The 23,180-nt window shown below is 34.3% G+C and overlaps 2 protein-coding genes across 13 annotated transcripts; both read left to right on the top strand.

Annotated features, from left to right (window-relative positions):
• Positions 1-2,340: 2,340 nt before the first annotated feature.
• On the top strand, positions 2,341-10,329 carry LOC107953678 (peptidyl-prolyl cis-trans isomerase CYP95). Of its 10 annotated transcripts, none has more exons than XM_041097145.1 (16): positions 2,356-2,454; positions 2,956-3,017; positions 3,142-3,244; positions 3,338-3,459; positions 3,611-3,665; positions 4,231-4,319; positions 4,598-4,622; positions 4,778-4,816; positions 6,304-6,421; positions 6,545-6,672; positions 6,838-7,198; positions 7,881-7,990; positions 8,301-8,490; positions 8,583-9,356; positions 9,460-9,525; positions 9,638-10,329. In XM_041097145.1, exons 4-16 carry the CDS (start codon positions 3,382-3,384, stop codon positions 9,960-9,962), a joined length of 2,358 nt encoding a protein of 785 aa, XP_040953079.1. In that variant the 5' UTR covers positions 2,356-2,454; positions 2,956-3,017; positions 3,142-3,244; positions 3,338-3,381; the 3' UTR covers positions 9,963-10,329. The 10 variants fall into 10 exon arrangements, with proteins under 10 accessions (XP_040953082.1, XP_040953076.1, XP_040953079.1 ...); XM_016889060.2 differs by having other exon boundaries at positions 8,577-9,356; XM_041097146.1 differs by having other exon boundaries at positions 2,383-2,459.
• Positions 10,330-12,690: 2,361 nt separating this feature from the next.
• Positions 12,691-23,046, top strand: LOC107953680 (translation initiation factor IF3-4, chloroplastic). 3 transcript variants are annotated; one of them, XR_005915936.1, is made up of 10 exons: positions 12,691-13,189; positions 13,279-13,318; positions 13,437-13,496; positions 14,763-14,815; positions 15,524-15,573; positions 15,822-15,855; positions 21,854-21,926; positions 22,045-22,393; positions 22,525-22,626; positions 22,738-22,904. XR_005915936.1 is itself a non-coding variant. In XM_016889061.2 (9 exons), exons 1-9 carry the CDS (start codon positions 12,939-12,941, stop codon positions 22,882-22,884), a joined length of 801 nt encoding a protein of 266 aa, XP_016744550.1. In that variant the 5' UTR covers positions 12,691-12,938; the 3' UTR covers positions 22,885-23,046. The 3 variants fall into 3 exon arrangements, 2 of the variants coding, with proteins under 2 accessions (XP_016744550.1, XP_040953067.1); XM_016889061.2 differs by lacking the exon at positions 22,525-22,626 and having other exon boundaries at positions 22,045-22,137; positions 22,738-23,046; XM_041097133.1 differs by lacking the exon at positions 22,525-22,626 and having other exon boundaries at positions 22,045-22,149.
• Positions 23,047-23,180: the final 134 nt, after the last annotated feature.

The following is a 23,180-nucleotide window of genomic DNA, read 5'->3' as shown; positions in this document are numbered from 1 at the left end:
GTTTGCGGTGTGCCTTGGTTACAAAAATTATTTTTATTTTTTATTTAATTTGTATGTTAATTTTAATTTTTTTATGTGTAAATTATTTTATACTTAAAATTGAAATTTTTATATAAAAAATTAAGAAATGTTTTTGAAAAATATTTTAAAATTTATTAAATAATGTTCCAAATGTTGAAAACAAGGTTTTTCTCTTCAAAATAAGTTTAAAAGCTCATTACAAAATTTGGTGTCGATAGTGTGATATCTATTGATGCGATTTTCATGCAAATCTGAACTTCAGACATTGGATTTTAGAAGTAAATTTGAAACAACTCTTTTTATTACAAGTTAAATGGCTTTGAACAGTGATCACGAAGAGAAGCTTTAATGATATCTGGGATCACTTTTTTTTTCCTTTGAAAATTAAATAAAAACTTTAAATTTGTATATAAATATTGTTATTATTATTATTATTATTTTAAAATTTAAAATTTTCTAGTATTTGAAATTGTTTTTGATAACCTTTGTCACGTATTAGTAGTCTCTTGGTGAGGTTACACTCAATTTTCATTCAATTTATTAAGAAGCTGAACACCTTGACAGCCAACAAAGTTGGCTTGAGGTTGTCTTTTTATTGTATTTTAATTAAAAAATAATTCTAGGCAATGATCAATTTTGTCCCTCTTTTCTTTGCCGACGATTTGTTACTTTTTGCAAAGGCGACAGAGATACAAGTGTGAGTGGTAAATGATTGTTTTAAAGAGTTCAGCTTACTATCGGTTTTGACTGTTGATCTAGAAAAATTTAAGCTCTTTATCTCGCCTAATATCCATGTAACGGTTGCTTCTCGTTTAAGTCAAGTATGTGACGTGCCTTTAACTGATGACTTGAAAAAATATCTAGGGGTGCTCCTCATTTATAAAATAGCCTCCAAGGAGATGTACTCTTACAACCTTGAGAAAATGTCAAAGGAATGGTTTAACCAGTTGGATGACATTGGTGGTTTCTTTATAAAAAAATATCACTATTTTATCCAGCCACAAGCACATAATAGATTAGCTCAAAATATTATAAATCTATGCTTTCGATATTGTTATTGTAAGCACACATTCAAGGCATGAAAAATTGAATATGTTTTTTGAACATATTTTCATCGATAATTTTCTATCTATTTTTGAAACTACATTCACTTAACTTTTTTAAAATTTTACATTCGTATCCATTCATATCAAAATTTTGAAAGAATCACTACCTTTTGATGTTTGCATCTTTCTTTTGAGCTAATGGGTCTTTAACAATAATAGGTACTTATTAAGACAAACAATTTTACTTAGCAATCCTGCATGCTTGATATTTTTTGCCATTTCTAAAAATCCATTGTTTCTAAATGAATACCATCATGCACCCATGACAAACATTTTCTACCAACATATTAAAGTAACAAGATTTGACATTGTAAATGTAGTTATAAGTATATTATAAATATAAAAATTCTTTAAAAATCACATTATATAAAATTTTAAAATAAAAACATTACTTATCCTACAAATAAGAACATATCCTAGATTCCTAGATAATATATGGTAGAAAAGTAAAAACTCTTACCTTATCGTAATGAAAAGAAACTTGAATGGTTTTACCACACCATTAAATATTTGATCATGCTGATAATATATTATAAATATGCGAATAAGTAGAGAAAAATCAAAATAGAAATATTCTTAGAAATTCAAATTCTTTAGGACATGGTTGTTACTATTCATTTTTATTGAAACATGTCTATTGGTTATAAATACATAGAGGATTATACATTCCACAGTTTAATGTACCATGGCACATACATGATTTACAGAAAGATGAATTATTTCATAATACCATGTATCGTATACCGGGGCGAAATCAGATTTTTTTTTAGGGGGTCGAAATTAAATTATAATTTTTACGATAGAAAAAAATGTAATTCACCATTTTAATAGACTATATCTTTATAATTTTTAAAGAATTAAATCAAATTTTTATATTTTTAAAAAGAGTTAAAATGTAATTTTATTTTACTAATTTAAAATTTAAAATTTTTAAAAAGATCATATAAAAAATTTCAGTTTAGGGGCCGGACCGTGCGAGCCCCTAATTTCGCCACTAATCGTATTAGAATATGAGTCTCGTAACATGCAAAAATCCATGTATTACACATTTATAATTTCTAGAAAAGAAAACCAATCATAATTGGGTCGATGGTGCAATGAAAAACCTAATAGATACCCGATGTTAGCCCATTATAAAACGGGCCCAAGCAGCACAGGCAGAAACTCAACATCAGGATAATCCAGTAATTTCGTTGCCAAATGTAAGTATCCAGGCCAGTGGAGGCTGCCTTCATAAGCCGAAAGAAAGCCCGTTAAGCCTTCGGTTTCATTTTCTCTCGTAGAATCATCACTCGGTCTTTTTTCTCTGTGGCTCTGCATCTCTCAGGTCAGGTGAACTTTCTAGGGTTTCTGCCTTTATCACTTACTATTGCACTATTTTACCCTTTCCCCTTTTCTTTAAAGAATATTTTCTGATCCAATACTTATGTAGTTATTTTTGTTATGTTTCTTTTTTGCTTACTTCGTTATAATATGTTTATGTATATTTTAGTTTTTGTATGATTCTTCGGTTTTCGAGTTTAAGGTAGAGTTTATTATAAGCTTGTAGTTTAAGTGTTTCTGCTGGTTTCTCCAGGGTTTAAGGTTTTCAGCTTGATTTCGTTATGATATTATTTGGCTCACTATTTAGGACTGTGTCTGCTTCTGTTTTCGTTTGGGAAGGAGGTCTCTAATAGCCTTGTTTTTCTTTTTCTGATATGGGATTCTGATTTAGTGCATTCATTCACTAGTTTAATTATGTAATTGCTCTAATGGCTAGGGCATAGGTTCCATCTTTTCAAATCTTTCAACCTGATTTTCTTCATGTTTTCTTGCTTCCTGCAATCAGTATGTTTGGAAATGCTAGGATGATTTTCACAAAGCTGAAATAGGACAAGAAATATTTTCCAGGTATTATAGATACCTGCAATGTTTTCCATTTGCTTCTTCCCAATCTCGAAATATACTGTGCATGTGAAAATCTATTTTTATATAATCCATTTTCTGCTAAATCTTGACTAATATCTTGAAACAGTTAATTCAAACGAAAGAAATAATGCATATATAGGGGAAAAGGTCCTTTCTGCTTTGCTATATTCTTTAATGAAGATTGGTGAATTTGGCAATGCTTTGACGAAGTAGGTTTCAGTGTTTTCTCTTTTTTACTTTCATTTAGTGTGCATCAATATTAATTTTGATTGGCTGATTGTAGCTGCTTGTTGTTTGATTAGATTGTTTGTTGTACTGGCTTGAGTTGTGAATCTGGTGAGCAAGGATGGCAAAGAAGAAGAATCCTCTAGTTTTTATGGATGTGTCAATAGATGGTGATCCTGTTGAAAGAATGGTTTTTGAGGTATTGTTTTAGCTACATAAACAAGCCAACAAGTCTTTACATTTTTGCCCATATACTCTTGTTTTGAATTAGTATACATTGGGTTTATAGATATATGTATATTGGAGATTATGTTTTTACACATATTTATCTGTTTTCTTTGATTCTTCAGCTCTTTCCTGATATTGCTCCCAAGACTGTAGAAAACTTCCGTGCCCTTTGTACAGGTTCCAATATTCTTATTTCTTATTGTTATTATCCTTTTTTCCCTAGAATTTTTTAAATTACTATATTAAGAATAATTCCTCTTCTTTACTCTTTAAGTTTTTGTTGTATATGATTTTTTTCCCATTCAAAGATGCATTGGTGGTTAGCGGCAAGATAGTTTTTGGGTTGTAATTGTTTACTATATGCTAGTTCCATACACAGCCATGTGGGTGAAAAAATAAAAATAAAATTACTTGACTATGTTTTCTGAAAAAAAGTAATTATAATTAAATGAAGAAAAAAATGAAAATGGATTTACAACTGCATGTGAAAAGGTAGCAGTGATTTTTTTTTTTTAAGATGAAATCACTTTTTTGGCTTTATTGATGCACTAGTTTTCTCCAGTAAATTAGTTTAATTTGTCTTCCCCTGAGTTGGAGACTACTTAACACTCCAAACTCAGGGATTTTAAGTTAGTATAGATAAGCACACATGCATAAGAATTTGAGTTAGTATCAGACATTTATTCATAGACATTTATATGTTTGTATTTGCTGCGTCCTTAAAATATGCCTTGATCTACAGGAGAAAAGGGCATTGGTCCTAGAACTGGAAAACCGTTGCACTACAAGGGTTCCTTTTTCCATCGTGTCTCTAAAGGTTCCTTGGCCAAGGTTTGTTTTATCTTCAAAATTGGATTTTTCACTAGCTGTTTTCTTGTAGAACATGTCTTAGAAGTGGCATGTCGTTTGGTCTGTTATGATTGTTTATGCTGTAGGAAACGGGACTGATGGCCATGACTGCTTTTCTTGTGATGTAGTTTTTAAGGTTGTATTTATCAAGCTGTGAATCCTCAAAATTTTACTAAACTTTGCCGTGTTCTACCCAGATTCTTTGCACATAAATGTCTTTTTTCTTACTTGTGGACTGACATCATATGTTTGTTGTGCAGGGTGGTGATTTTGTAAGAAGAGATGGTACGCATTCCTTGCAGAGAGGAATTTCATTTTAATTATTTTTGCAGCTGTAAATTGACTTGAGATAAGGTGGCCTTGAGGGTTGCTGTCTATGTGACTGCTGGTTGAAGTTGTTCTTGAAAAGCACTTTGATATTTTAATTGTACTTTTTCCAGGAACAAGTGGGGAAAGTATATATGATGGGAAATTTCCAGGTGAGTGATATCTTCCGGCATTCCATGGTTACAGTCTTAGTTTAGGTGTCCTAAATTAATGAAGAGTGGATGCAAGATTCTTCCTTCTTTTAATATTTTAAAATCCAATTATTTCATGGAAATGATTTAAACAGTGTACTATTTGTGTTATGGGTACAGGATTCTCCTTTCTTTTAATATATTAAAATTCAATCATTTCATGTAAATGTTTTAAACGTTTTAGTATTTGTGTTATGCACATGCTTTTGTTGTTTGTAATTACTCTCTGTTCATGGAAAATTAATAATATTCTAACTAGATTATAATCTGTGTGATGGAAGTGGTCATGCATGCTAATATAAGTAGTATTGTATCCTCCTCAAGTGATCAAAATCTCTAATTTTGTTATCAAGTTATAATTGTGTTGCTAATGCATGTGTTTATATTCTTGTGAATTGGTCAAAATATCAAAGCTTTATTTTTAATTTATAATTTGTTTCTATATAATATGGAATTTGTCAATTTGTTTTGGACCTGATTTCAGGTTTGGTATTAGGGTTATTTATACCAGGATCACATTGTATTAAGTTCTTTCCTTGGCTGTAGAAACTTTTTACTATTTGTGTTAAGCACATGCTTTTGTTTGTAATTACTACTTGTGCATGAAAATTTAATAATATTCTAACTAGATTATAATCCTGTACGTGATGGAAGTGGTCATACATGCTAATATACATAGTATTGTACTCTCCATAAGTGATCAAAATTTCTAATGTTGTTATCAAGTTATAATTGTGTTGCTAATGCGTATGTGTTTAATGTATTTATATTCACTTTGTGCGTAAAATCTCAAATCTTTATCTTCAATTTTTAATTTGTTGCTATATAATATGGAATTTATCAAATTATTTTGGACCTAATTTCAGGTTAGGTGTTAGGGTTATTATACCTGGATAACATTGTAATAGGTTCTTTCCTTGACTCTAGATTTGGGCATATCTACTCTTGAAATGTTTATGAGTGAGCAATAGGTGTTCTCAGAATCTTTGCAAAAGCTGTCTTTTGCATTAAGATTGTATATAGTAGGTGCTTCTATGGCTCTTGATGTGAGCCTCTCTTCACCTAAAAGGCTTTTTTGACAGAGCAATATGCATTCTCCAAATTACTGTATAGGTTTTATTTTGCACCATCAATGCCTGGTTCATACCTTTTTTCGTCAATAATCTGGAGGTCCTTGAGAATCGGTTGGTGCTAACATAATGACCTGATGGCTAAATCATTTAAGGGCTGTATTAAATGCTAAATTTTATGATACTCCACAAACTTTCAAGGGCAGCATTCAAAGAAAGAACGTTTACTGTTTGAAATCTAATGCTTTTAATTCCACGCTTATGATTATTCTTCTAGAATGTGACTATAAGCTATTATTCTTTTCACTAATATATATATTTTGGAAGCGTTCACTAATAATTGATTAGTAACAAGGGGTGATTTCGACTCTTGTTCAGATGAATCACCTAGGCTAAAGCATGACGGACCTGGTCTTTTGTCTATGGCAATTGCTGATCGTGACACTGTTGGTTCACAATTTGTTATCACATTCAAGGCTAATCATGACCTTGACAGGTAGTTTCTTATCTTCTTTAAATATTTGTTTTCAGTGCCCAACCTCCTCTGATGTATGCTTTGCTCAGTTTAAATATTATTCAGTCTTGGATCTTGAGTTTTTGTACTTGTGGCATGTTGCAGAAAGTATGTAGTCTTTGGACAGCTTGTACAAGGAAATGAAGTGTTGAAGAAAATGGAAAATGTGGGTAATGAGGAAGGAATACCTACTGTGACAGTGAAAATTATTAATTGTGGTGAAGTCGGTGAAGGTATAGGTCATAGTCATATCTGAATGGAGGGTATACTTCTTAATATGGAATATTATGATCTAATTTATGGTAGACCTGCCAAAGTTACTCCCTGTATGCTGCTGCATGATGCTTGACCACCGTTCCTTTTTTATTTTTCTTTTCAATCTTTTATCTTATCTGCAGACAATAGGAAAAATAAGTTTAGAACGGGCAAAGATGCTTTTTCTGCTGCTAACAATTATGAATCACGGAGGAAGGCGAAAAATAAGAAATCTTCAAGAGACAAAAGAAAGAAGAGAAGAAGACATTATTCGTCTGATTCGGAGAGTTCCTCAGATTCTGAGACAGAATCATCTGAATCTGATAGTGATTCTGACTCATATCTCTCATCATCGTCTGACATTAGCTCTTCAAGTGATGATGGGCACAAAAAGAGGAAGAGATCTTCTAAACGAGGAAAATATAGACATGGAAAAAGGAGAGATAGACGACTTGAGAAAAAGAGAAAAAGGCGTGATAAGAGATCAAAGCGTAAATCAAGAAGGTTATATGCTTATAATCTATTTATGCTTCATAACAGTGTCTTCTCTTCTGGCAAATTACCAGTTAATCAACTTGAGTCCTGTGCATATTTTGTTTAGTTTTTTGCTTGTTCAGCTGTGTATGAGGAGTCAAATGTTTTCTAAATGTAATCAGCACGTTTTGATCCTGGCACTGTTTCCTTGGCCTCCAGTGTGATGCGTTGGAGGATGTCCTTTCCTCTTTTTTTCCCTTAGAAAAGGAATTTTTTGATTACTAATGGTTGGTTTTTATGATACAAAACCTTCAGTCTTGGTGAATTACTAAAGTTGTTCAGGATTTGTTTGTTCCTAAGTCATAATATGAGTTGCATATGTAGTCTAATTATGTCCATGCATAGCAACTATAAATATTATGCAGAAGTTATTTGCATATTTCCATACTTTGACGTTCAGTTGTCAGTTGTGTCTTTGGGGAAGTAGAACTTTATGTGTTTCTCTCACTTGCTTGGTGAAGATTTATTTAGAAAATATCATGGTTTTTGTCCCTTGTAATTATTTTTGTTAGTACATCTTGTGGTATTTTCCAAAACCTTTCCCATCCACACAACCCAAATTGGGATATAATGCTTCGAGGTCATGAATGAGCAGATTAGCTTTGTTAAGTATCTTATAGAACTTAAATTACTATATCCTCATTTTTATCAGGGCTTCGGATAGCCTTACAGATGATGACAGTGAGAGTAGCAGTGAAAGCAGCAGTGACAGTGATGATAGAGGAAAACCACAGAAGCATAAAGAGCCTTCTCAGAAAAGTGGTAAGTGTTGGAGCTTTTGGACTGCTTTCTCAAAATTTTGATTGACTAGAAGTTTTCTAGGAAAATTTGACATGGTTCTGAAACCCGTCATTTTAAGTTATATGTTTTCTATTTCCCTTGATAATGCTATTATTTCGCATGCACCTGCCAAAAAATGATAACAGCTTGTTGGATACTTTGATATTCTTGTTTTCTACTTCCAATTTTCTTGCTTTGTTTGCTAAAGCTTTCTGGCATGGATAATTCTCTTTGTTATTTAAGCTTTTTGATTTCTACTACACTATATCAGTGGGGTTCTCTCAATTTGCAGTTGCGAACCAATCCCCTTTGGCTACAGAAAAAGCACTTCCTCACAGAAAGACTGAAGAGCCTGATTTGGAGTGTGACGCCCCCAGGGAAAATGGAGGGCGAAAGAGCAATGGCATTGAAGAAGATGCTAAATCGGACAGAAGTGCAGAGAGACCACCTGATGTGGTAGATGATCGCCCGAGCAAATCTAGGTCTACTTTTCATTCTTCGCCTTAGGTTATTCTTTGTACTTGCTGATTCTTCCCAATCCGGTATTTTATTAAAAGTTGATGAGCAGGAGCAGAAGTGCGAGTCCTAAGAGGACCATGAGTAAGAGTATGAGTATTAGTCCATGGAGGACTCATAGCCGGAGCCCAAGTCTTAGCCGAAGCCGAAGTGTGAGCAGGAGCCCAGTAGCAAGTAGGAATCCCCCGCGTTTTCTAGAAAGAAGTTTAAGCAGGAGTCCTGCTAGAAGCATCAGAATAAGCCCATCGAGGACGAGAAAAGATAGAAGCATCAGTAGGAGCCCAGTTAGAGGACATTCTAGAAGAAGCATTAGCAGGAGCCCTGTAAGGTCCCTGTTGCGGTCCCGAAGAAGCCCAAGTAGGAGTCCACTCAAGTCAACAAGAAAATCAATTAGTAGAAGCCCGGTTAGACTTTCAAAAAGAAGCACAAGTGGAAGTCCTGCAAGATCTCGGAGAAGCATTAGCAGAAGCCCCAGAAGATCTAGGAGAAGCATTAGCGGAAGTCCTGTAAGATCTTCTAGGAGAAGCATAAGTAGGAGCTCTGCTAGGGCTCCTCCTAGGAGAAGCATCAGCAGAAGTCCATTAAGGGAACCAAGTAGTTATTATCGTCGTAGTTATTCAAGGAGCCCCACTGCTGTACGACGGGTAAGGTCACCTACTGATCGAGGTAGAAATATGTCAAGAAGTGTTTCTCCTGATGAATCACCTAAGCGTGTCAGAAGGGGTCGGGGTTTCAGTGACCGCTACTCTTATGCACGAAGATACAGAACCCCTTCTCCAGATCGTTCTCCTGTGAGGTCCTATCGTTATGGTGGCAGGATTGATCGTGAGAGGTATATGTCCCATCAGGTTCTTTTATGTTATCCAACCTTTTTTTCTAGAAAACCATTATATATTTTACTGATGGGTGGTTTTTCTATTAATTGCCAATTCTAGGTATTCAAGTTACAGGCGGTATTCACCTAGGCGCTATAGAAGCCCCCCAAGAAGAACTCCTCCAAGGTCTGAAGCTGTATGCAAATTATGTGTTTGTGTGTGTTTTTGCTTTTGTAGCTATGGTCATTGAGTGGTTTGAATTTTGTTGCTTGATTCCTAATAAAAATAATTTTTGCAGGTATAGAGGCAGAAGAAGCCGGACAAGAAGTCTGTCTGTATCACAGAGCCCAAGGTATAGAAATCGTCGATGTGGTCATGGCCGCAGCCGTAGTCCAAGTCGAAGTCGAACCCCTATTCGCAGCCGTAGTGCAGTTGATTCTCCAAGGGTTGGAAGGCGAAGTTTTCCTTCACTGAGCAGGAGCAGATCAGAATCAAGGTCGTTGTTGAACTCCCAGTCTCCAAAGCAGGTGAGCAAAGTGAAGTCAAGGTCATCATCAGGAAGCCCAGATGGTAGAAGGGGACTGGTCTCTTATGATGATGGTTCTCCTGATTCAGGAAGGTGAAATGGAGTGAAAGTTGGGAGGAGATTTTTGTTTAGTGTTTGATAAGCCCCATCTTCTGTTGGTGCACTGAACTTGACTGGACTGTGCAGTTTTACCAACTTGTCTCTACTTTCTGTTATGGTATTTTAGGAATTTTCGTTGCGGTGGTTGTTGTTGGCCTGGCATGCTTATTTAGGGTAATTTTATTTTGTTATAAATAAAAATAATGAATAGTATGCGACCTGTGTAACTATTACGGGTTAGGAAGAAATTCGGTACTTTGTTTGTGCAGTAGTATCATACCCAAGTATCTGGTGTAGCTTTATGTGTATTAACGGAAAGTTTGTTGCAGAAGAGGCGATGCGTTTCTGCAGCATCATTTCCATAATTTCATTTTTGTTTCTTTGCCCCCAATTCATTATAATTTCAACCCAATTTTCCAAAAGGCCTGACTTTATATCTAAACATTAATAATTATTATATTTTGTGATGTTACTTAATGTGAATAAAATATAAATAAATGATAATTTATTTTTTGAAAATGTAATCCTAATCATTACATATTTATATTAAAAATTTATTAATAAGAAAAGTGATTAATAATATTTTTATATTAAATTATAAACTGAAATAAATTCTTAAAAACATTATTCTAGTGTAAATTATTTTAAATACCATAATTATATATGTATAATAAAAATTAAAAATTAAAAATTATTAAAACTTATAAAATTAACTTCAATGATAATATGATAATACATTATATGCTTTTTACCGAAATTGAAACCGATTATCTAACTTTAAATCGATATGCTAAATTAGCATATTACTAATACATAAAATAATATATAATTATCGTTACACATATACTATTAAAATGTTATATACTAGATATAATATTGTAGAAGGACTAATTTTCAAATGTACAAAAATGGTAATGGCTTAGATCATATTTCAATCGATATAGTAATAAACAATAATATATAATGTACTATTATTATATATAGGGCAATGAAAAAGAGTAGAAGGATTACCTAGCACTAAAGGCAAATATATGAAACTCTTTATGATAGAATTCTACTTTAGTGAAAGATTTAATAGACCATCAAGTCAATTGATTTTGGAGTCACTGACCATGTATGTGTTTCTTCACAATGGTTTAAGGAAATGAAATATGTTAGAGATAAGAACCCCTAGTTGCGGACTAGAGATGGGACAAGTGTAATGGTCGAAGTAGTAAGAGATGTACATATTTATTTTGATAATTTTAAAAATATTATTTTAAAAGACGTTTTCTATGTGCCAGTCTCCAATAGAAATTTAATTTTAATTGCATGTTTATTTAAATACAACTTGCTTGTGACTTTTAATAATAGTATTGGAATTTTTTGAATTATACTCTTATTAGTAATGGACGGTGGAAAATAATCTCTATTTTATCAAACCAAATATATACACACTGCTTAAAATTGAAATAACAAATAAGAAACTCAAGACTTCTCACTCTAATGATGCGTACCTTTGACATTTGAGACTTGATCATATTAATTAAGAAAAAATCACTAAACTTGTAAAACATAACACCTTAAGTTTGTTTAAGGAAGTTACTTTTCCACAATGTTAATATTGCTTGGAAAGTAAGATAGTCAAACAATCTTTTAATGCAAAAGGGACAAGGGTTGTTTAACCCTTAAAACTTTTGCAAATTGATTTATGTAGTCCCATGAATGTTAGTACTTGAGGTTATTACGATTATTACATAACTTTTATAAATGATTATTCCAGATATAGATATGTATATCTAATGGACTGCAAGAGTGAAAGTATTGATAAATTTCAAGAGTTTCGTGCGGTAAGGGAGAAACAATTAGTCTTACCCATAAAGATACATCAATCGGTTCGAGGTGGAGAATACTTACCAAATGAGTTCTTAGGTTACCTCGTAGAGAAAAGAATATTATCCTAATTAACCGCATCGAAAACTCCACAACAGAATAGTGTGGCAGAGAGAAAGAACGAAATCTTGTTAGACATGGTTCAATTAATGTTAAGTTATTTGCAATTGTCGATATACTTTTGGGAATATGCTTTACAAACGATTTGCTAAATTTTGAATGATGTATCAACTAAAAAAGCACCTAAGAATACATAAAAATTGTGGCATGACAGAATACCAAACCTAAATTATTTTTGGATTTGAGGATGCCCAATCCACGTATTATCGTTGAGTGAGAATTGAAATTTTAAAATTTGAAATATACAAAATTTAAAAATGGCCAAAGTATATGGATTAAATATACAACTTTTATAAAGTACATGGATTAACAACAAAATTTGACCTAAAGAAAATAAAATTTTTTGTATGAAAAAGAAAATAGTTTTTTAAATATTCTCTATCTCATTAAAAAAAATTATAATATTAGAGTGTATCTGAGTGAAGGATTTATTTGTTAAAGGATTTTGAAATCTCAAAAATAATTTTACTTGTTTGATAACCCAAAAGGGAATTTTAAAATTTTTAAAAAATTCCAACAGAGATTTTGAGAAGTTCAAATTCTTTATATTTAATATATGGGGTTACACAGTAAAATAAAAGATAATAACTTTAAAATTAATTTTTATATATATTTTATATTATTAATATTTTTACAAATCTAAACATATTACATGTTTTAATAAAATTACTTTCCTTTATAATTTTTTTTTCTTAAAAATTATTTATCGGAAGGAAATAAAGCATTTTAAAGTTGCTTATCCTCGGGAAGTTTAGCCGCATAAAATATCCACAGAAATTGGGAAAACAGAGCAATTTTCAAAAGGGGTTGGACATTTTGACGGCCCAAAGTTCCTAAAAGGTCCAAAAGTATCATATTCACAGGCACAAGCACGCAAGCAATCACGGCTCACGCGAATTCATAATTTGGTATTTCAGTTTACGAGTTGAGGATAAGCAAGCATATTCCAGTTGTTGTGTGTGCGCACAGTAGAACCAAAGCCATGGCTGGGATTACCACCAGCTTCCCTTTCAGGACCATCCCAACTCGACCCACCAAGACCATACCTTTACTTCTCTCTTCCCTCCAATCCAAGCTCTTTGGTATCCATGTCCGCAACCCTAACAGTTTCTCCTCTCCTCTTCACTGCTCTGCTACTATAAATGCCCGTTACGGTGCTGATTCTCGGTTCTCGCCTCCCGGTCGTTCTAAGAAGAATGATGAAGACCAGGCACTTGATTTATCTGCCATCAGGTTTGTCCTTGTGTTATTTGATTTAACTGCAACTTTGGGATAGCTTCGTTTCTTCATTTATGTTTGTTTGTGTTTTTCTATGGTTTTAGGTCGGATTCTGTCAGACTTATTGATGAGGAGCAAAGTATGGTTAGTTGAATTTTCCTTCATCTCTTTTTTTCACTTTTAAATGCTAAGAAGGCATTTTGTGCATTACATTGAAATTCTTTTATCAGTTGAAAATTTGATTAAATTTCTTAATCTGTAGATTGGGATAGTCTCTAAAAGCCAGGCTATTCAAATGGCTGAAGATGCAGGGCTCGATTTGGTATGTTTTCTCGGTTTCTGTTAATATTCTCTTCTTTCTTGACTCTTGACTCTGAGTTTTTGACTTAGTGATTTGCCTTACCATGTCAATGACAAGAACTTATCCATTTCTACAAACTGGAGAATTTGTAATTTTTTTGCTTGTGAGGGATACTTAGCTTTTCCATTTGTTTTTTTAAATATATAGTTGTGTTGGTAGCAGGATATTTTCAGTAGAGTTGCGAATTTTTCTTGACAAAAGTTGAATGTGTTTTAATTTGTAACAATTTCAAAAACATTATTTTCTTCATGCATAAACACATCATGTTTCTATTACTTTTGGATGGAAAAAGCATGGACTAAAGGTAATAACCAAATGGAGCCTTTGGCATTCCCATGTTCTACAATTGGTTTTATTACATGTTTATATTATATGACATTACAGAGAGAATGTATGTAAACCACTAACTTGCTTACTGGGGTTGGGAAGCTTTACAATTGTAATTTAACTTCCATGCTATAGGTATCAGCGTTATTCTAGTTCTTCTTTTGTGGTTACATGAACGTTGAGTGAAGTGCTTGTTTAAAACCTTGTGTCTGCTTGCTAGAAGTGGAAGAGCGAAAGTTTAATAAATGGTTAGAAGACAGAACAACGATATCATAGTTGCTTACATTTGTTGCATGCTAGAATAGGCATATACAAGCAACTTGCTTGAGAAGGTATCGGTGTCATTGTAGTTTGGGTTTTTTCAGTTCAGGATATTGGATTCGTTTATTCATATTTGGTAATTTGTTTTGCCAATTTTTCTTCTGCTGCATAAGTCTCTAGATGCTAGCTTATATCCTTAAACTTCATGGTAGGACATTTTAGTCGGGTTGTTTTATTTCTCTTGAGAAAACTGGATGTCAAAATGGTGAGTAGAAAGAGAATAATATGAAAAGATCAACCACATGTTCAAGCTAGTGATTGATGCTATGCTGGTCTTTGGCAAAGGTACTATGAACCTACAATCTGCTCTGTTATGAGTAGATACCTTAGGATAAAAAAAAAAGATTGTGTAGGGAAATTCAAGTTGGTATTTTGTTATACTCGTATCTGTTCGTTGTCTCAGTTTTTTGCTTTGGGTTCTTTCTTATTCTTTATTTTATTTTTTTAAGTGATTAGAATTAAGTAGCCTATGCCAAGTACATTGAAACTTATAATTTTTCTCTTAGAAATCGAAGTTTCTTTGAACTTCTTGTGTGTGTAATGGTGATACTGAAAATTGTTTTAATACCACTTTTGCAGGTGATATTATCCCCTGATGCAGATCCTCCCGTTGTCAGAATAATGGATTATAAGTACGATATGTTTTATGCTAACTTGAGAGAAAAAGTATTTGTATATTGTTATTCATACATTTATGGAAAATTTCTTCTGCCAGTTTAGAAGAAATAGTTCTGAAATAAAAACGGCTGCCAAATGGTGATCTTTTTTGATAGTTAAGCTGGGGAAAAAGATATAAGTTTGGAGTATCCCTTTTAAATGAGACAGAAGTAACTCTATGTACCCTCTCAATGTAATGTAAATAAAAGGTGTGGGAAAAAAGTTGAGTCTACCTTGTCTCTTCATCTACCCTACTGAAGAAACTGAAATCCCATCTAAAATTTTCAAAAATTGATATCTTAATGATGTTGTTTATCAATTAGTCATGTCCCCCAGGAGCAAAGCTAGAAATTGTGTTAGGAGACCAAGATAAAATCATAAATTGTCATTGGTTACGGGGTGGGGGGAGGCATAGCCAAAAAATGATCGTGTTAAAGACCCACATTCAATTATTAATTTTTGAGAGGGGCCAAAATGCAATTTCTCCAGTTTAACCAAGGGGCAGTCAAGGCCCTTGCCTGCCCCCCTTTGGATCCGCCTTGATGTCCATGTTATTGAAGACAGCACTATTAGACTCATATTAAAAAAAGAAGCTTAATTAATAGTCTTAGTCTTACATATCTTTTCCTTCTGAAATTTCATTTTGAAGTGTATTAATATACTTGCTTTTACCTTTTCCTCAGTAAGTATAGATATGAACAGCAAAAGAAGAAGAAAGTACAGCAGAAGAAAAGTGCGTGTTAATGTCCTCTTTGCTAGAGTTTATTTTTATTTTTATTGGGGAATGCTAAACTCATATACCATCTGGCTGGTGGCAAAGTAGCTCTGTTCTAATTTAATATCTTTATGATATGATTCTGTGGACCCAACCAGATTGATTGTGGATTTAGCACTCCCTTGTGCATTTCTCTTTGATTCATGATTGAAACTTTCTTTTCTTTTGTTGCTTGATGCTGAATAAACTACTATTTTAACTGTCAGCTAATCGCATGGATTTGAAGGAACTGAAAATGGGGTAAGTATTTTGCATTATAGCTTTATGTAGTTATTTGTCTTTAATCTCCCCACTTTTTGGCTTTTATAAAATTACAGTGTCTTTTTGGTTTTGTTAATGTTCAATTATCATCTATAATTACAAAATAAGTTTCTCTTCGTGAATTTATTTCATAAGCATACTTCATAGATATTTGCTTGCTGTTAAAATTTTCTGTCAGTTTTCTGGTGACTGTTGTCTGTCCCCATATATTCTTTGTGCGGGTATCTAATTTTTGTTTTAAACACCCATGACTTCATAAATGAATTATAATCCTACCGTTTAATATCTTGATTTTTGTTAGTTTATAAGTTTGAGATGTTTTATCATTTTAACATTAATATGCATTTTATTTATTTGTGAAAAAACAGTTGTCTCTCTTGGGAAAGAAAGATGACAGACCCTGATACCTTCTGTTTTTTTACATGATGTTTCAAGAAGCATATGCACAATCCACTCTTGCGCATAAACCCCATACGAGGCTTGCAATTTAACCTATTTTGAGCTGTTTTCTGGAGCCTGCCTTTCCTATGTTGAATTTGCATATAAAGGAAAAGCCTGATATTAATAGGGTTTAGGCTTGTGGCTTTATAAAAAAGTGTCATTTCTATTATCATTTATTAACACTGGAGGTAGAAAACTCTGGTAATTTACCATGGTAGTGTCATATGAATGGTACTATCTCAGTGAAGTACTCGTGCTTGATATTGAATCCAACTTTGCCCGGTCTCTTTCTTGATATATGAGTTCTGTAGAAAGGAGCCGAATTAGTTTCTATATGTTATGAACTTACTCATAGGCTGTAATCTGGTAGATTAGGATTTATTATTTAGTTTCTTAAGAAATAGGATCAGTCATTAACTGATTCCTAATTAGTTGCTTTCCTAGTTTGTTAAGATTCCTGAGTTTGTAGGATTGTCCTATTATTTTTCCTAGAATAATGGATTGGAATGCCGGTCATCCTGATATAAGTATTAGGCTGTATTTCCTTGATAATCAAGAAGAATTTTCCTTCACCAAAATTCTCATGGCGTCAGAGCTAGGCTCTAAACCCTAATACGACATGGATGCACAAACCACCTCCTCCTCAGAAGTCAATTCCAGACCCGAGCAAAATCCCTCAGCTAAAAACTATGAAAACTCCTCAGCCAATATCATTGAAAACTCTCCTCTTCCTATCACTAGTCACAAACTCAATGGCCACAATTTTCTTCAGTGGTCACAATCCGTCCTTATGTTTATTTTTGGCAGAGGCAAGGATGATTATCTCACTGATGCTCCTATTCCGGCGACAATGGATCCCAAGTATCGCATGTGGAAGATTGAAAATCACATGGTCATTGGAAGATTGAAAATCACATGGTCATGTCATGGCTAATAATCTCCATAACCATGGAAATTGGAGAAAATTTCTTTCTCTACAAAGCAACCAAGGAAATCTGGGATAGGGCAAGAGAAACTTACTCTAGTTCCGAAAATACCTCTAAACTTTTTGAAATTGAAACTTGACTTCATGATCTACGACGAGGGGAGATAACTATCACTCAATATTTCAGCACAATAACCTATGTTTTAAATATACCCTTGGAAGTGTCCAGATGATGCAACTTTACACAAAAAGATTGTTGATCAAAAGAGAACATTCAAATTTCTCCTTGGTCTCAATAAGGATTTGGATGAAGGGGTAGAATCTTGGGTAGCAGGCCTCTGCCTTCCATCTGAGAGACATTTGTTGAAGTTAGAAGAGAAGAAAGTAGGAAGAAACCGATGATGACAGAAAATATGAGTTCCCCAGTTGCTGAAGGCTCAGTCTTGTACACACAGATCTGAGGATAACAAGCAAAGAAAAGGAAGGCCATGGTGTGACCATTGTAAGAAACCTGGTCTCTTCAGAGAAACTTGCTGGAAATTACATGGGAAGCCTGTTGATTGGAGGCCTAACCGAACACGCTAGGATCGGGACAATCGTGCAAATGTTGCCAACACTTCTGACAACACCAACACTAGCACTGAAATCAATCCATTCACCAGGGAGCAAATTGAGGTGCTGTAGAAATTACTCGGACATATATCACCCACTACCGAACAACATACTAACATGCTAGTACATCAAGGTACATTTTCCTTTGCCCATATTGCAACAACCAGAAAATTAAGACCATGGATAGTTGATGCTGGAGCTTCAGGCCACATGACCGGTGACATTAATGTCTTTCACAAGTTCAGTCCATAATCAAGCCCCTCTACAGTACGAATTGTAGATGGATCACTCTCAAAAGTGGCAGTAATTGGATCAATCAAATTGACAAAGGACCTCTTATCTGTCCTTTATGTTCCATAATTAGACGCAATCTGATTTCTATTAGTAAACTCACCCGTGACTTGAACTGTGTGACTAAATTTTATCCAAATCTTCGTGAATTTCAGGCAGCAGATTCGGGGAAGGTGATTGGCAGTGCTGAAATTTGTGGTCTCTACTTGCTCAAAAGGAACTCTCTTCTACATGAACAAGTTCATTCAAGTTGTGGTTCTGAGTCTGTTTCTAACTCTTTCTCTAATTCTGTTTCTGTTTCAAATGAGAATCAAGTCATGTTATGGCAATTCCGCCTTGGTCACCCAAATTTTGTGTACCTTGAAAAATTGCTTCCCCATTTGTTCATCTATAAAAATTCCAAGTTTTTTCATAGTGAAATATGTCGACTTGCAAAACACATGACATGTTTATCCTAGCATTCAATATAAGCCATCACATCCATTCTCTATAATTCTTAGGGACATTTGGGGACCCTCACGAGTGAAAAATATTAATGGGGATTGTTGGTTCGTATCTTTCATGGACGATCATACTAGAACCACCAGGACATTCCTTATGAAGGAAAAATCCAAAACTGGGGAAATCTTCAGGTCTTTTTATTCTATGATTCACACCCAGTTCAAAAGTAAAATTCAGATTCTTAAGACCGATAATAGCAGGGAGTATTTTACATCAGCCTTGGGTTTCTATTTCATGACACAAGGAATTATTCATGTGAGTTCTTGTGTTGACACCCCTCAGCAAAATGGGATAGCCGAGAGAAAAAAATAGTCACTTACTTGAGGTAGCTAGATCACTAATGTTTACTAATCATGTACCTAAACACTTTTGGGGTGAAATCTTCCTTACTGCCACCAATCTCATCAATAGAATGATTAGTCGAGTGCTACAATTCCAGAGACCTCATGAAGTCCTCCTACAAGCCTTCCTTCATGCTAAATCTTTTTCTTCTAATTTTCCACTTAGAGTCTGTGGCTGTTCAACATTTGTTCACATATACCAACAACATCGAACCAAATTCGATCCCAAATCAGTAAAATGCATTTTCCTAGGATATTCTTCTAATAAAAAAGGGTACAAGTGTTCCTCACATGTTACTCGAAAGATGTACAATTCCATGGATGTCACTTTTTTTGAACACCAATCCTATTTTTCCAAATCTGCAATTCAGAGGGGAGAACTCAAGGGAATTTTAGCTTCGGGACATTCTTCAAGAGACTCAATCCGTGTATATTTCACCCCAAAGTGTCAATCCGACATCCTTACCCTGTTCCAAGTTCTCAAATATCTCCTAAAAATCCGAATCTCAGTTTCACATCAGGTCCAAATGACACACCATTAGAGTCTAAATTGCATGAGTCCACTCAACCTCAACTTGGTACCAATCATCGGAACTTTTGTGTCTATTCTAGGAGGGGATGACCTATTGAAAATCTAGAGAATGCCACTCAAATCAGAGATTGTCAAGAACTTGAACCGGAGCCTCCTGCTTCAGAATTTTACACTGGTATGGATTCTTCAACTCGTGAGCCACTTGTTCCTTTTGTTGATGATTCTGATTTGCCTATTGCTCAAAGAAAGAATGTCCAAAAATGTACAGACCACCCTATTGAGAAATATGTGGCATATGGGAAATTGTTGCCATAATATAAAGCATATATTTCAGCTGTTGATAGTATACAAATCCAAAATTCCATTCAAAAAGCTTTGAAAAATCCAACATGGAAGAAGGCTATTGAGGAAGAAATCAGGGCTCTAGATAGCAATGAAACTTGGACTCTTTCAGAGTTACCTCAAGGGGAGAAGCCAGTGGGTTGCAAGTGAATATTTACAGTTAAGTATAAGGCAGATGGAAGTATTGAGAGGTTTAAAGTCAGGCTGGTGGCAAAGGGCTTTACTTAGTCATATGGAATCGATTATCAGGAATATTTGCACCTGTTGCCAAGTTAAACATGGTTCGAGTACTATTGTCACTAGCAGTAAATAAAGACTGGCCTTTGCATCAGCTAGATATCAAAAATGTCTTTTTGAATGGAGATCTTGAAGAAGACATTTACATGGAAATACCTCCAGGTCTAGAAAACTCCTCAAACAGCCATCAAGTGTGCAAGCTGAAGAAGTCATTTTGTATGGGCTAAAACAATCACCTTGTGCCTAGTTTGACAGGTTTGCCAAAACACTAGTCACAAATGGATACAACCAATGCCAGACAGATCATTCCTTATTTGTGAAATCCTCATCAAAAGGTAGAATTGCTATTCTCATTGTCTACGTTGACAAAATCATTCTAACTAGAGATGACTCAGAGGAAGTTATCAAACTCAAAAGATTACTTGCTACTGAGTTTGAAATTAAAGATCTTGGTGCTCTCAGATATTTCCTAGGCATGGAGATTGCTTGATCTAAGGCAGGGATTGTTATATCCCAAAGAAAGTACATATTAGATTTGCTAATTGAGACGGACATGCTTGGGTGTAAACTTACAAAGATGCCTATGAACCCCAACCTAAAGTTTAAGGAAAAATGAGGAGAGTGTACCAGTGGATAAAGGGCAGTATCAAAGATTAGTGGGCAAGTTGATCTCTCTCTCACACACGAGGCCAAACATTGCATTCTTAGTAAGTTTTGTTAGCTAGCACATGAATGATTCGCCTGAGGAACATTTAGAGGCTGTGAATTGGATTCCAAGATACCTAAAGATGACACCAGGCCACGGTTTACACTTCAAAAAGAGTGAAATCCGTGAGATAGAGGTATACACTGACGCTAGTTGGGCTAGAGAATCGATTGAAAGAAGATCCACAAGTGGTTACTGCTCCTTTGTTTGGGGCAATCTTGTTACATGGAGAAGCAAAAAGTAGTCAGTGGTGTCAAGAAGTAGTGCAGAGTCAGAATATCGTGCTCTTGCTTTGGGCATTTGCGAAGGAACGTGGATTCAGAGATTTCTAAGATTTTAAGGACCAGATAAAAATACATAGTGACAGTAAATTTGCAATAAGCATTGCTAAAAATCCAGTACACCATGACAGGACCAAGCATGTAGAAATTGATAGGCATTTCATTTTAGAGAAGGTCAACAATGGAATAGTCCAACTGAGCTACATCCCTACTCAACTGCAGCTTGCTGACATTCTCGCCAAAGCTCTTCCAAGAATCAGCTTCGATGAATTCAACTCTAAGCTGAGATTGTATAATATATACACCCCAGCTTGAGGGTGAGTGTAGAAAGGAGCCGAATTAGTTTGTATATATTAGGAAATTGCTCATAGGCTGTAATCTGGTAGATTAGGATTTATTATTTAGTTTCCTAAGAAATAGGATTAGTCATTAACTGATTCCTAGTGCTTTCCTAGTTTGTTAAGATTCCTAACTTTGTGGGATTGTTCTATTATTTTTCCTATAATAATGGACTGAAATGCCATCATCCTAATATAAGTATTAGGCTGTATTTCCTTGATTAAAAGAAAAATTTTCCTTCACCAAAATTCTCAAGTTCCTTTGTTCAATCAAATGTATCTTCTTGATCAACAGTTGGGGTAAAAATTTGCAAGAGTAACTCGTATCACCTTAGCTTCTATCAAGAACTTTATTTTAAAGCTATAATGAATAACCATTTTGAGCACTTTCTAGTTTTTTGGCTGAATTGCTTTTGTTTCTTTTGAACAGTTATAACATTGATCAACATGATTATTCTGTTCGTTTGAAAGCTGCAAGGAAGTTTCTGAATGATGGTGATAAGGTGGGGGGTTTTTTTTTCTTGGGGGGGGGGTTATAATAGTTATGCTTGAAGTGAAATAATAGGCCTTATTTTGTTTTGGAGTTCAATAGCAGTGAAATGTTTTGATCTATGCTTTCAGGTTAAGGTCATAGTGAACTTGAAAGGTCGAGAAAACGAATTTAGAAATATGGCTATGGAACTCATCAGGCGTTTTCAGAATGACGTTGGGGAGGTAATTCATTAAGTATTTCTTTTTCCTCCTTTCATCAATATCAAATATGCTATGTTCAAGGTGGAAAGAGTTATTAAAATCATATAAAGTTCTCAAATTTCCAACGGTGCCATATTGTAAATTGTTTTTAGATGAAATCATGAATTAAGCAGTATGCGTAGATGACAAATTTAACTTCTTTTCAAGTTGAAATGAGAGTTGTTTTAAGCATTTCCAGGAACGAGGTGACATTAACTAGTATTGTGATTTAACCAAGGTAATTTCTTTCAAGTAGTATTATGATTTCAAGTCTTTTTCTTTTCTAATCACAAGCATTTTATTTTCTTTTTAAAAAATGTAATCAAGTAGTTCCACAATAGAAAATCATAATTAAATGTTCTTTGCCAGATTGGATAGTATGTGTTGGCGAATGAAACGGAAAAATGATCTCTGAACAGAATAATTAGCAACTCACCTGCTTATGGTGTTTGAGTCTTAACTTCCAATGGTGTTCGTTCCCTTCATCCATTTTATGCTGTTCAATGCATTTGTTTGGGTTTCACTTCCATTACCTGAAAGCAGCTCTTAACTTTACATCCTAAACTCTGTCCTGATCTGCAGCTTGCAACTGAGGAAAGCAAGAACTTCAAAGACAGGAATATATTCATAGTTTTGGTTCCAAATAAGGCTGTTGTACAAAAAGCTCAACAAGATCCCGGAAAGAAAAAAGATAAACCGACCAAAAATGAAGTCTCAGCTGGTGTCTGAATATGGAATTTGGTGGCATATCAATCAGGCAGGGAGATTAAGTTCTTCTACCATGGGGTGGCCACGTCCTTGAAAGTCTTTGTATAATGTATAGTATATTAGTCTGTCACAATTTGTATTGAATATTGGTTCTATTTAATAACAGAAGTAACCTTTTCTTTATCAAATACTCGCAACGTTTATAGGACCAGATTTGAATTTTCCTTTTGCCTTCCTCTTTGTTCCATGCATGTGATTTGGTTGATATATGGAGCAATCCCGAAGGTTAGTTCTATTAGGCGGTCCTTGGGACCCGA

This window comes from Gossypium hirsutum, chromosome D07 (genome assembly GCF_007990345.1).
Source record: "Gossypium hirsutum isolate 1008001.06 chromosome D07, Gossypium_hirsutum_v2.1, whole genome shotgun sequence".
Lineage (NCBI taxonomy): Eukaryota > Viridiplantae > Streptophyta > Magnoliopsida > Malvales > Malvaceae > Gossypium > Gossypium hirsutum.
This window is presented reverse-complemented; position numbering and strand designations above follow the sequence as displayed.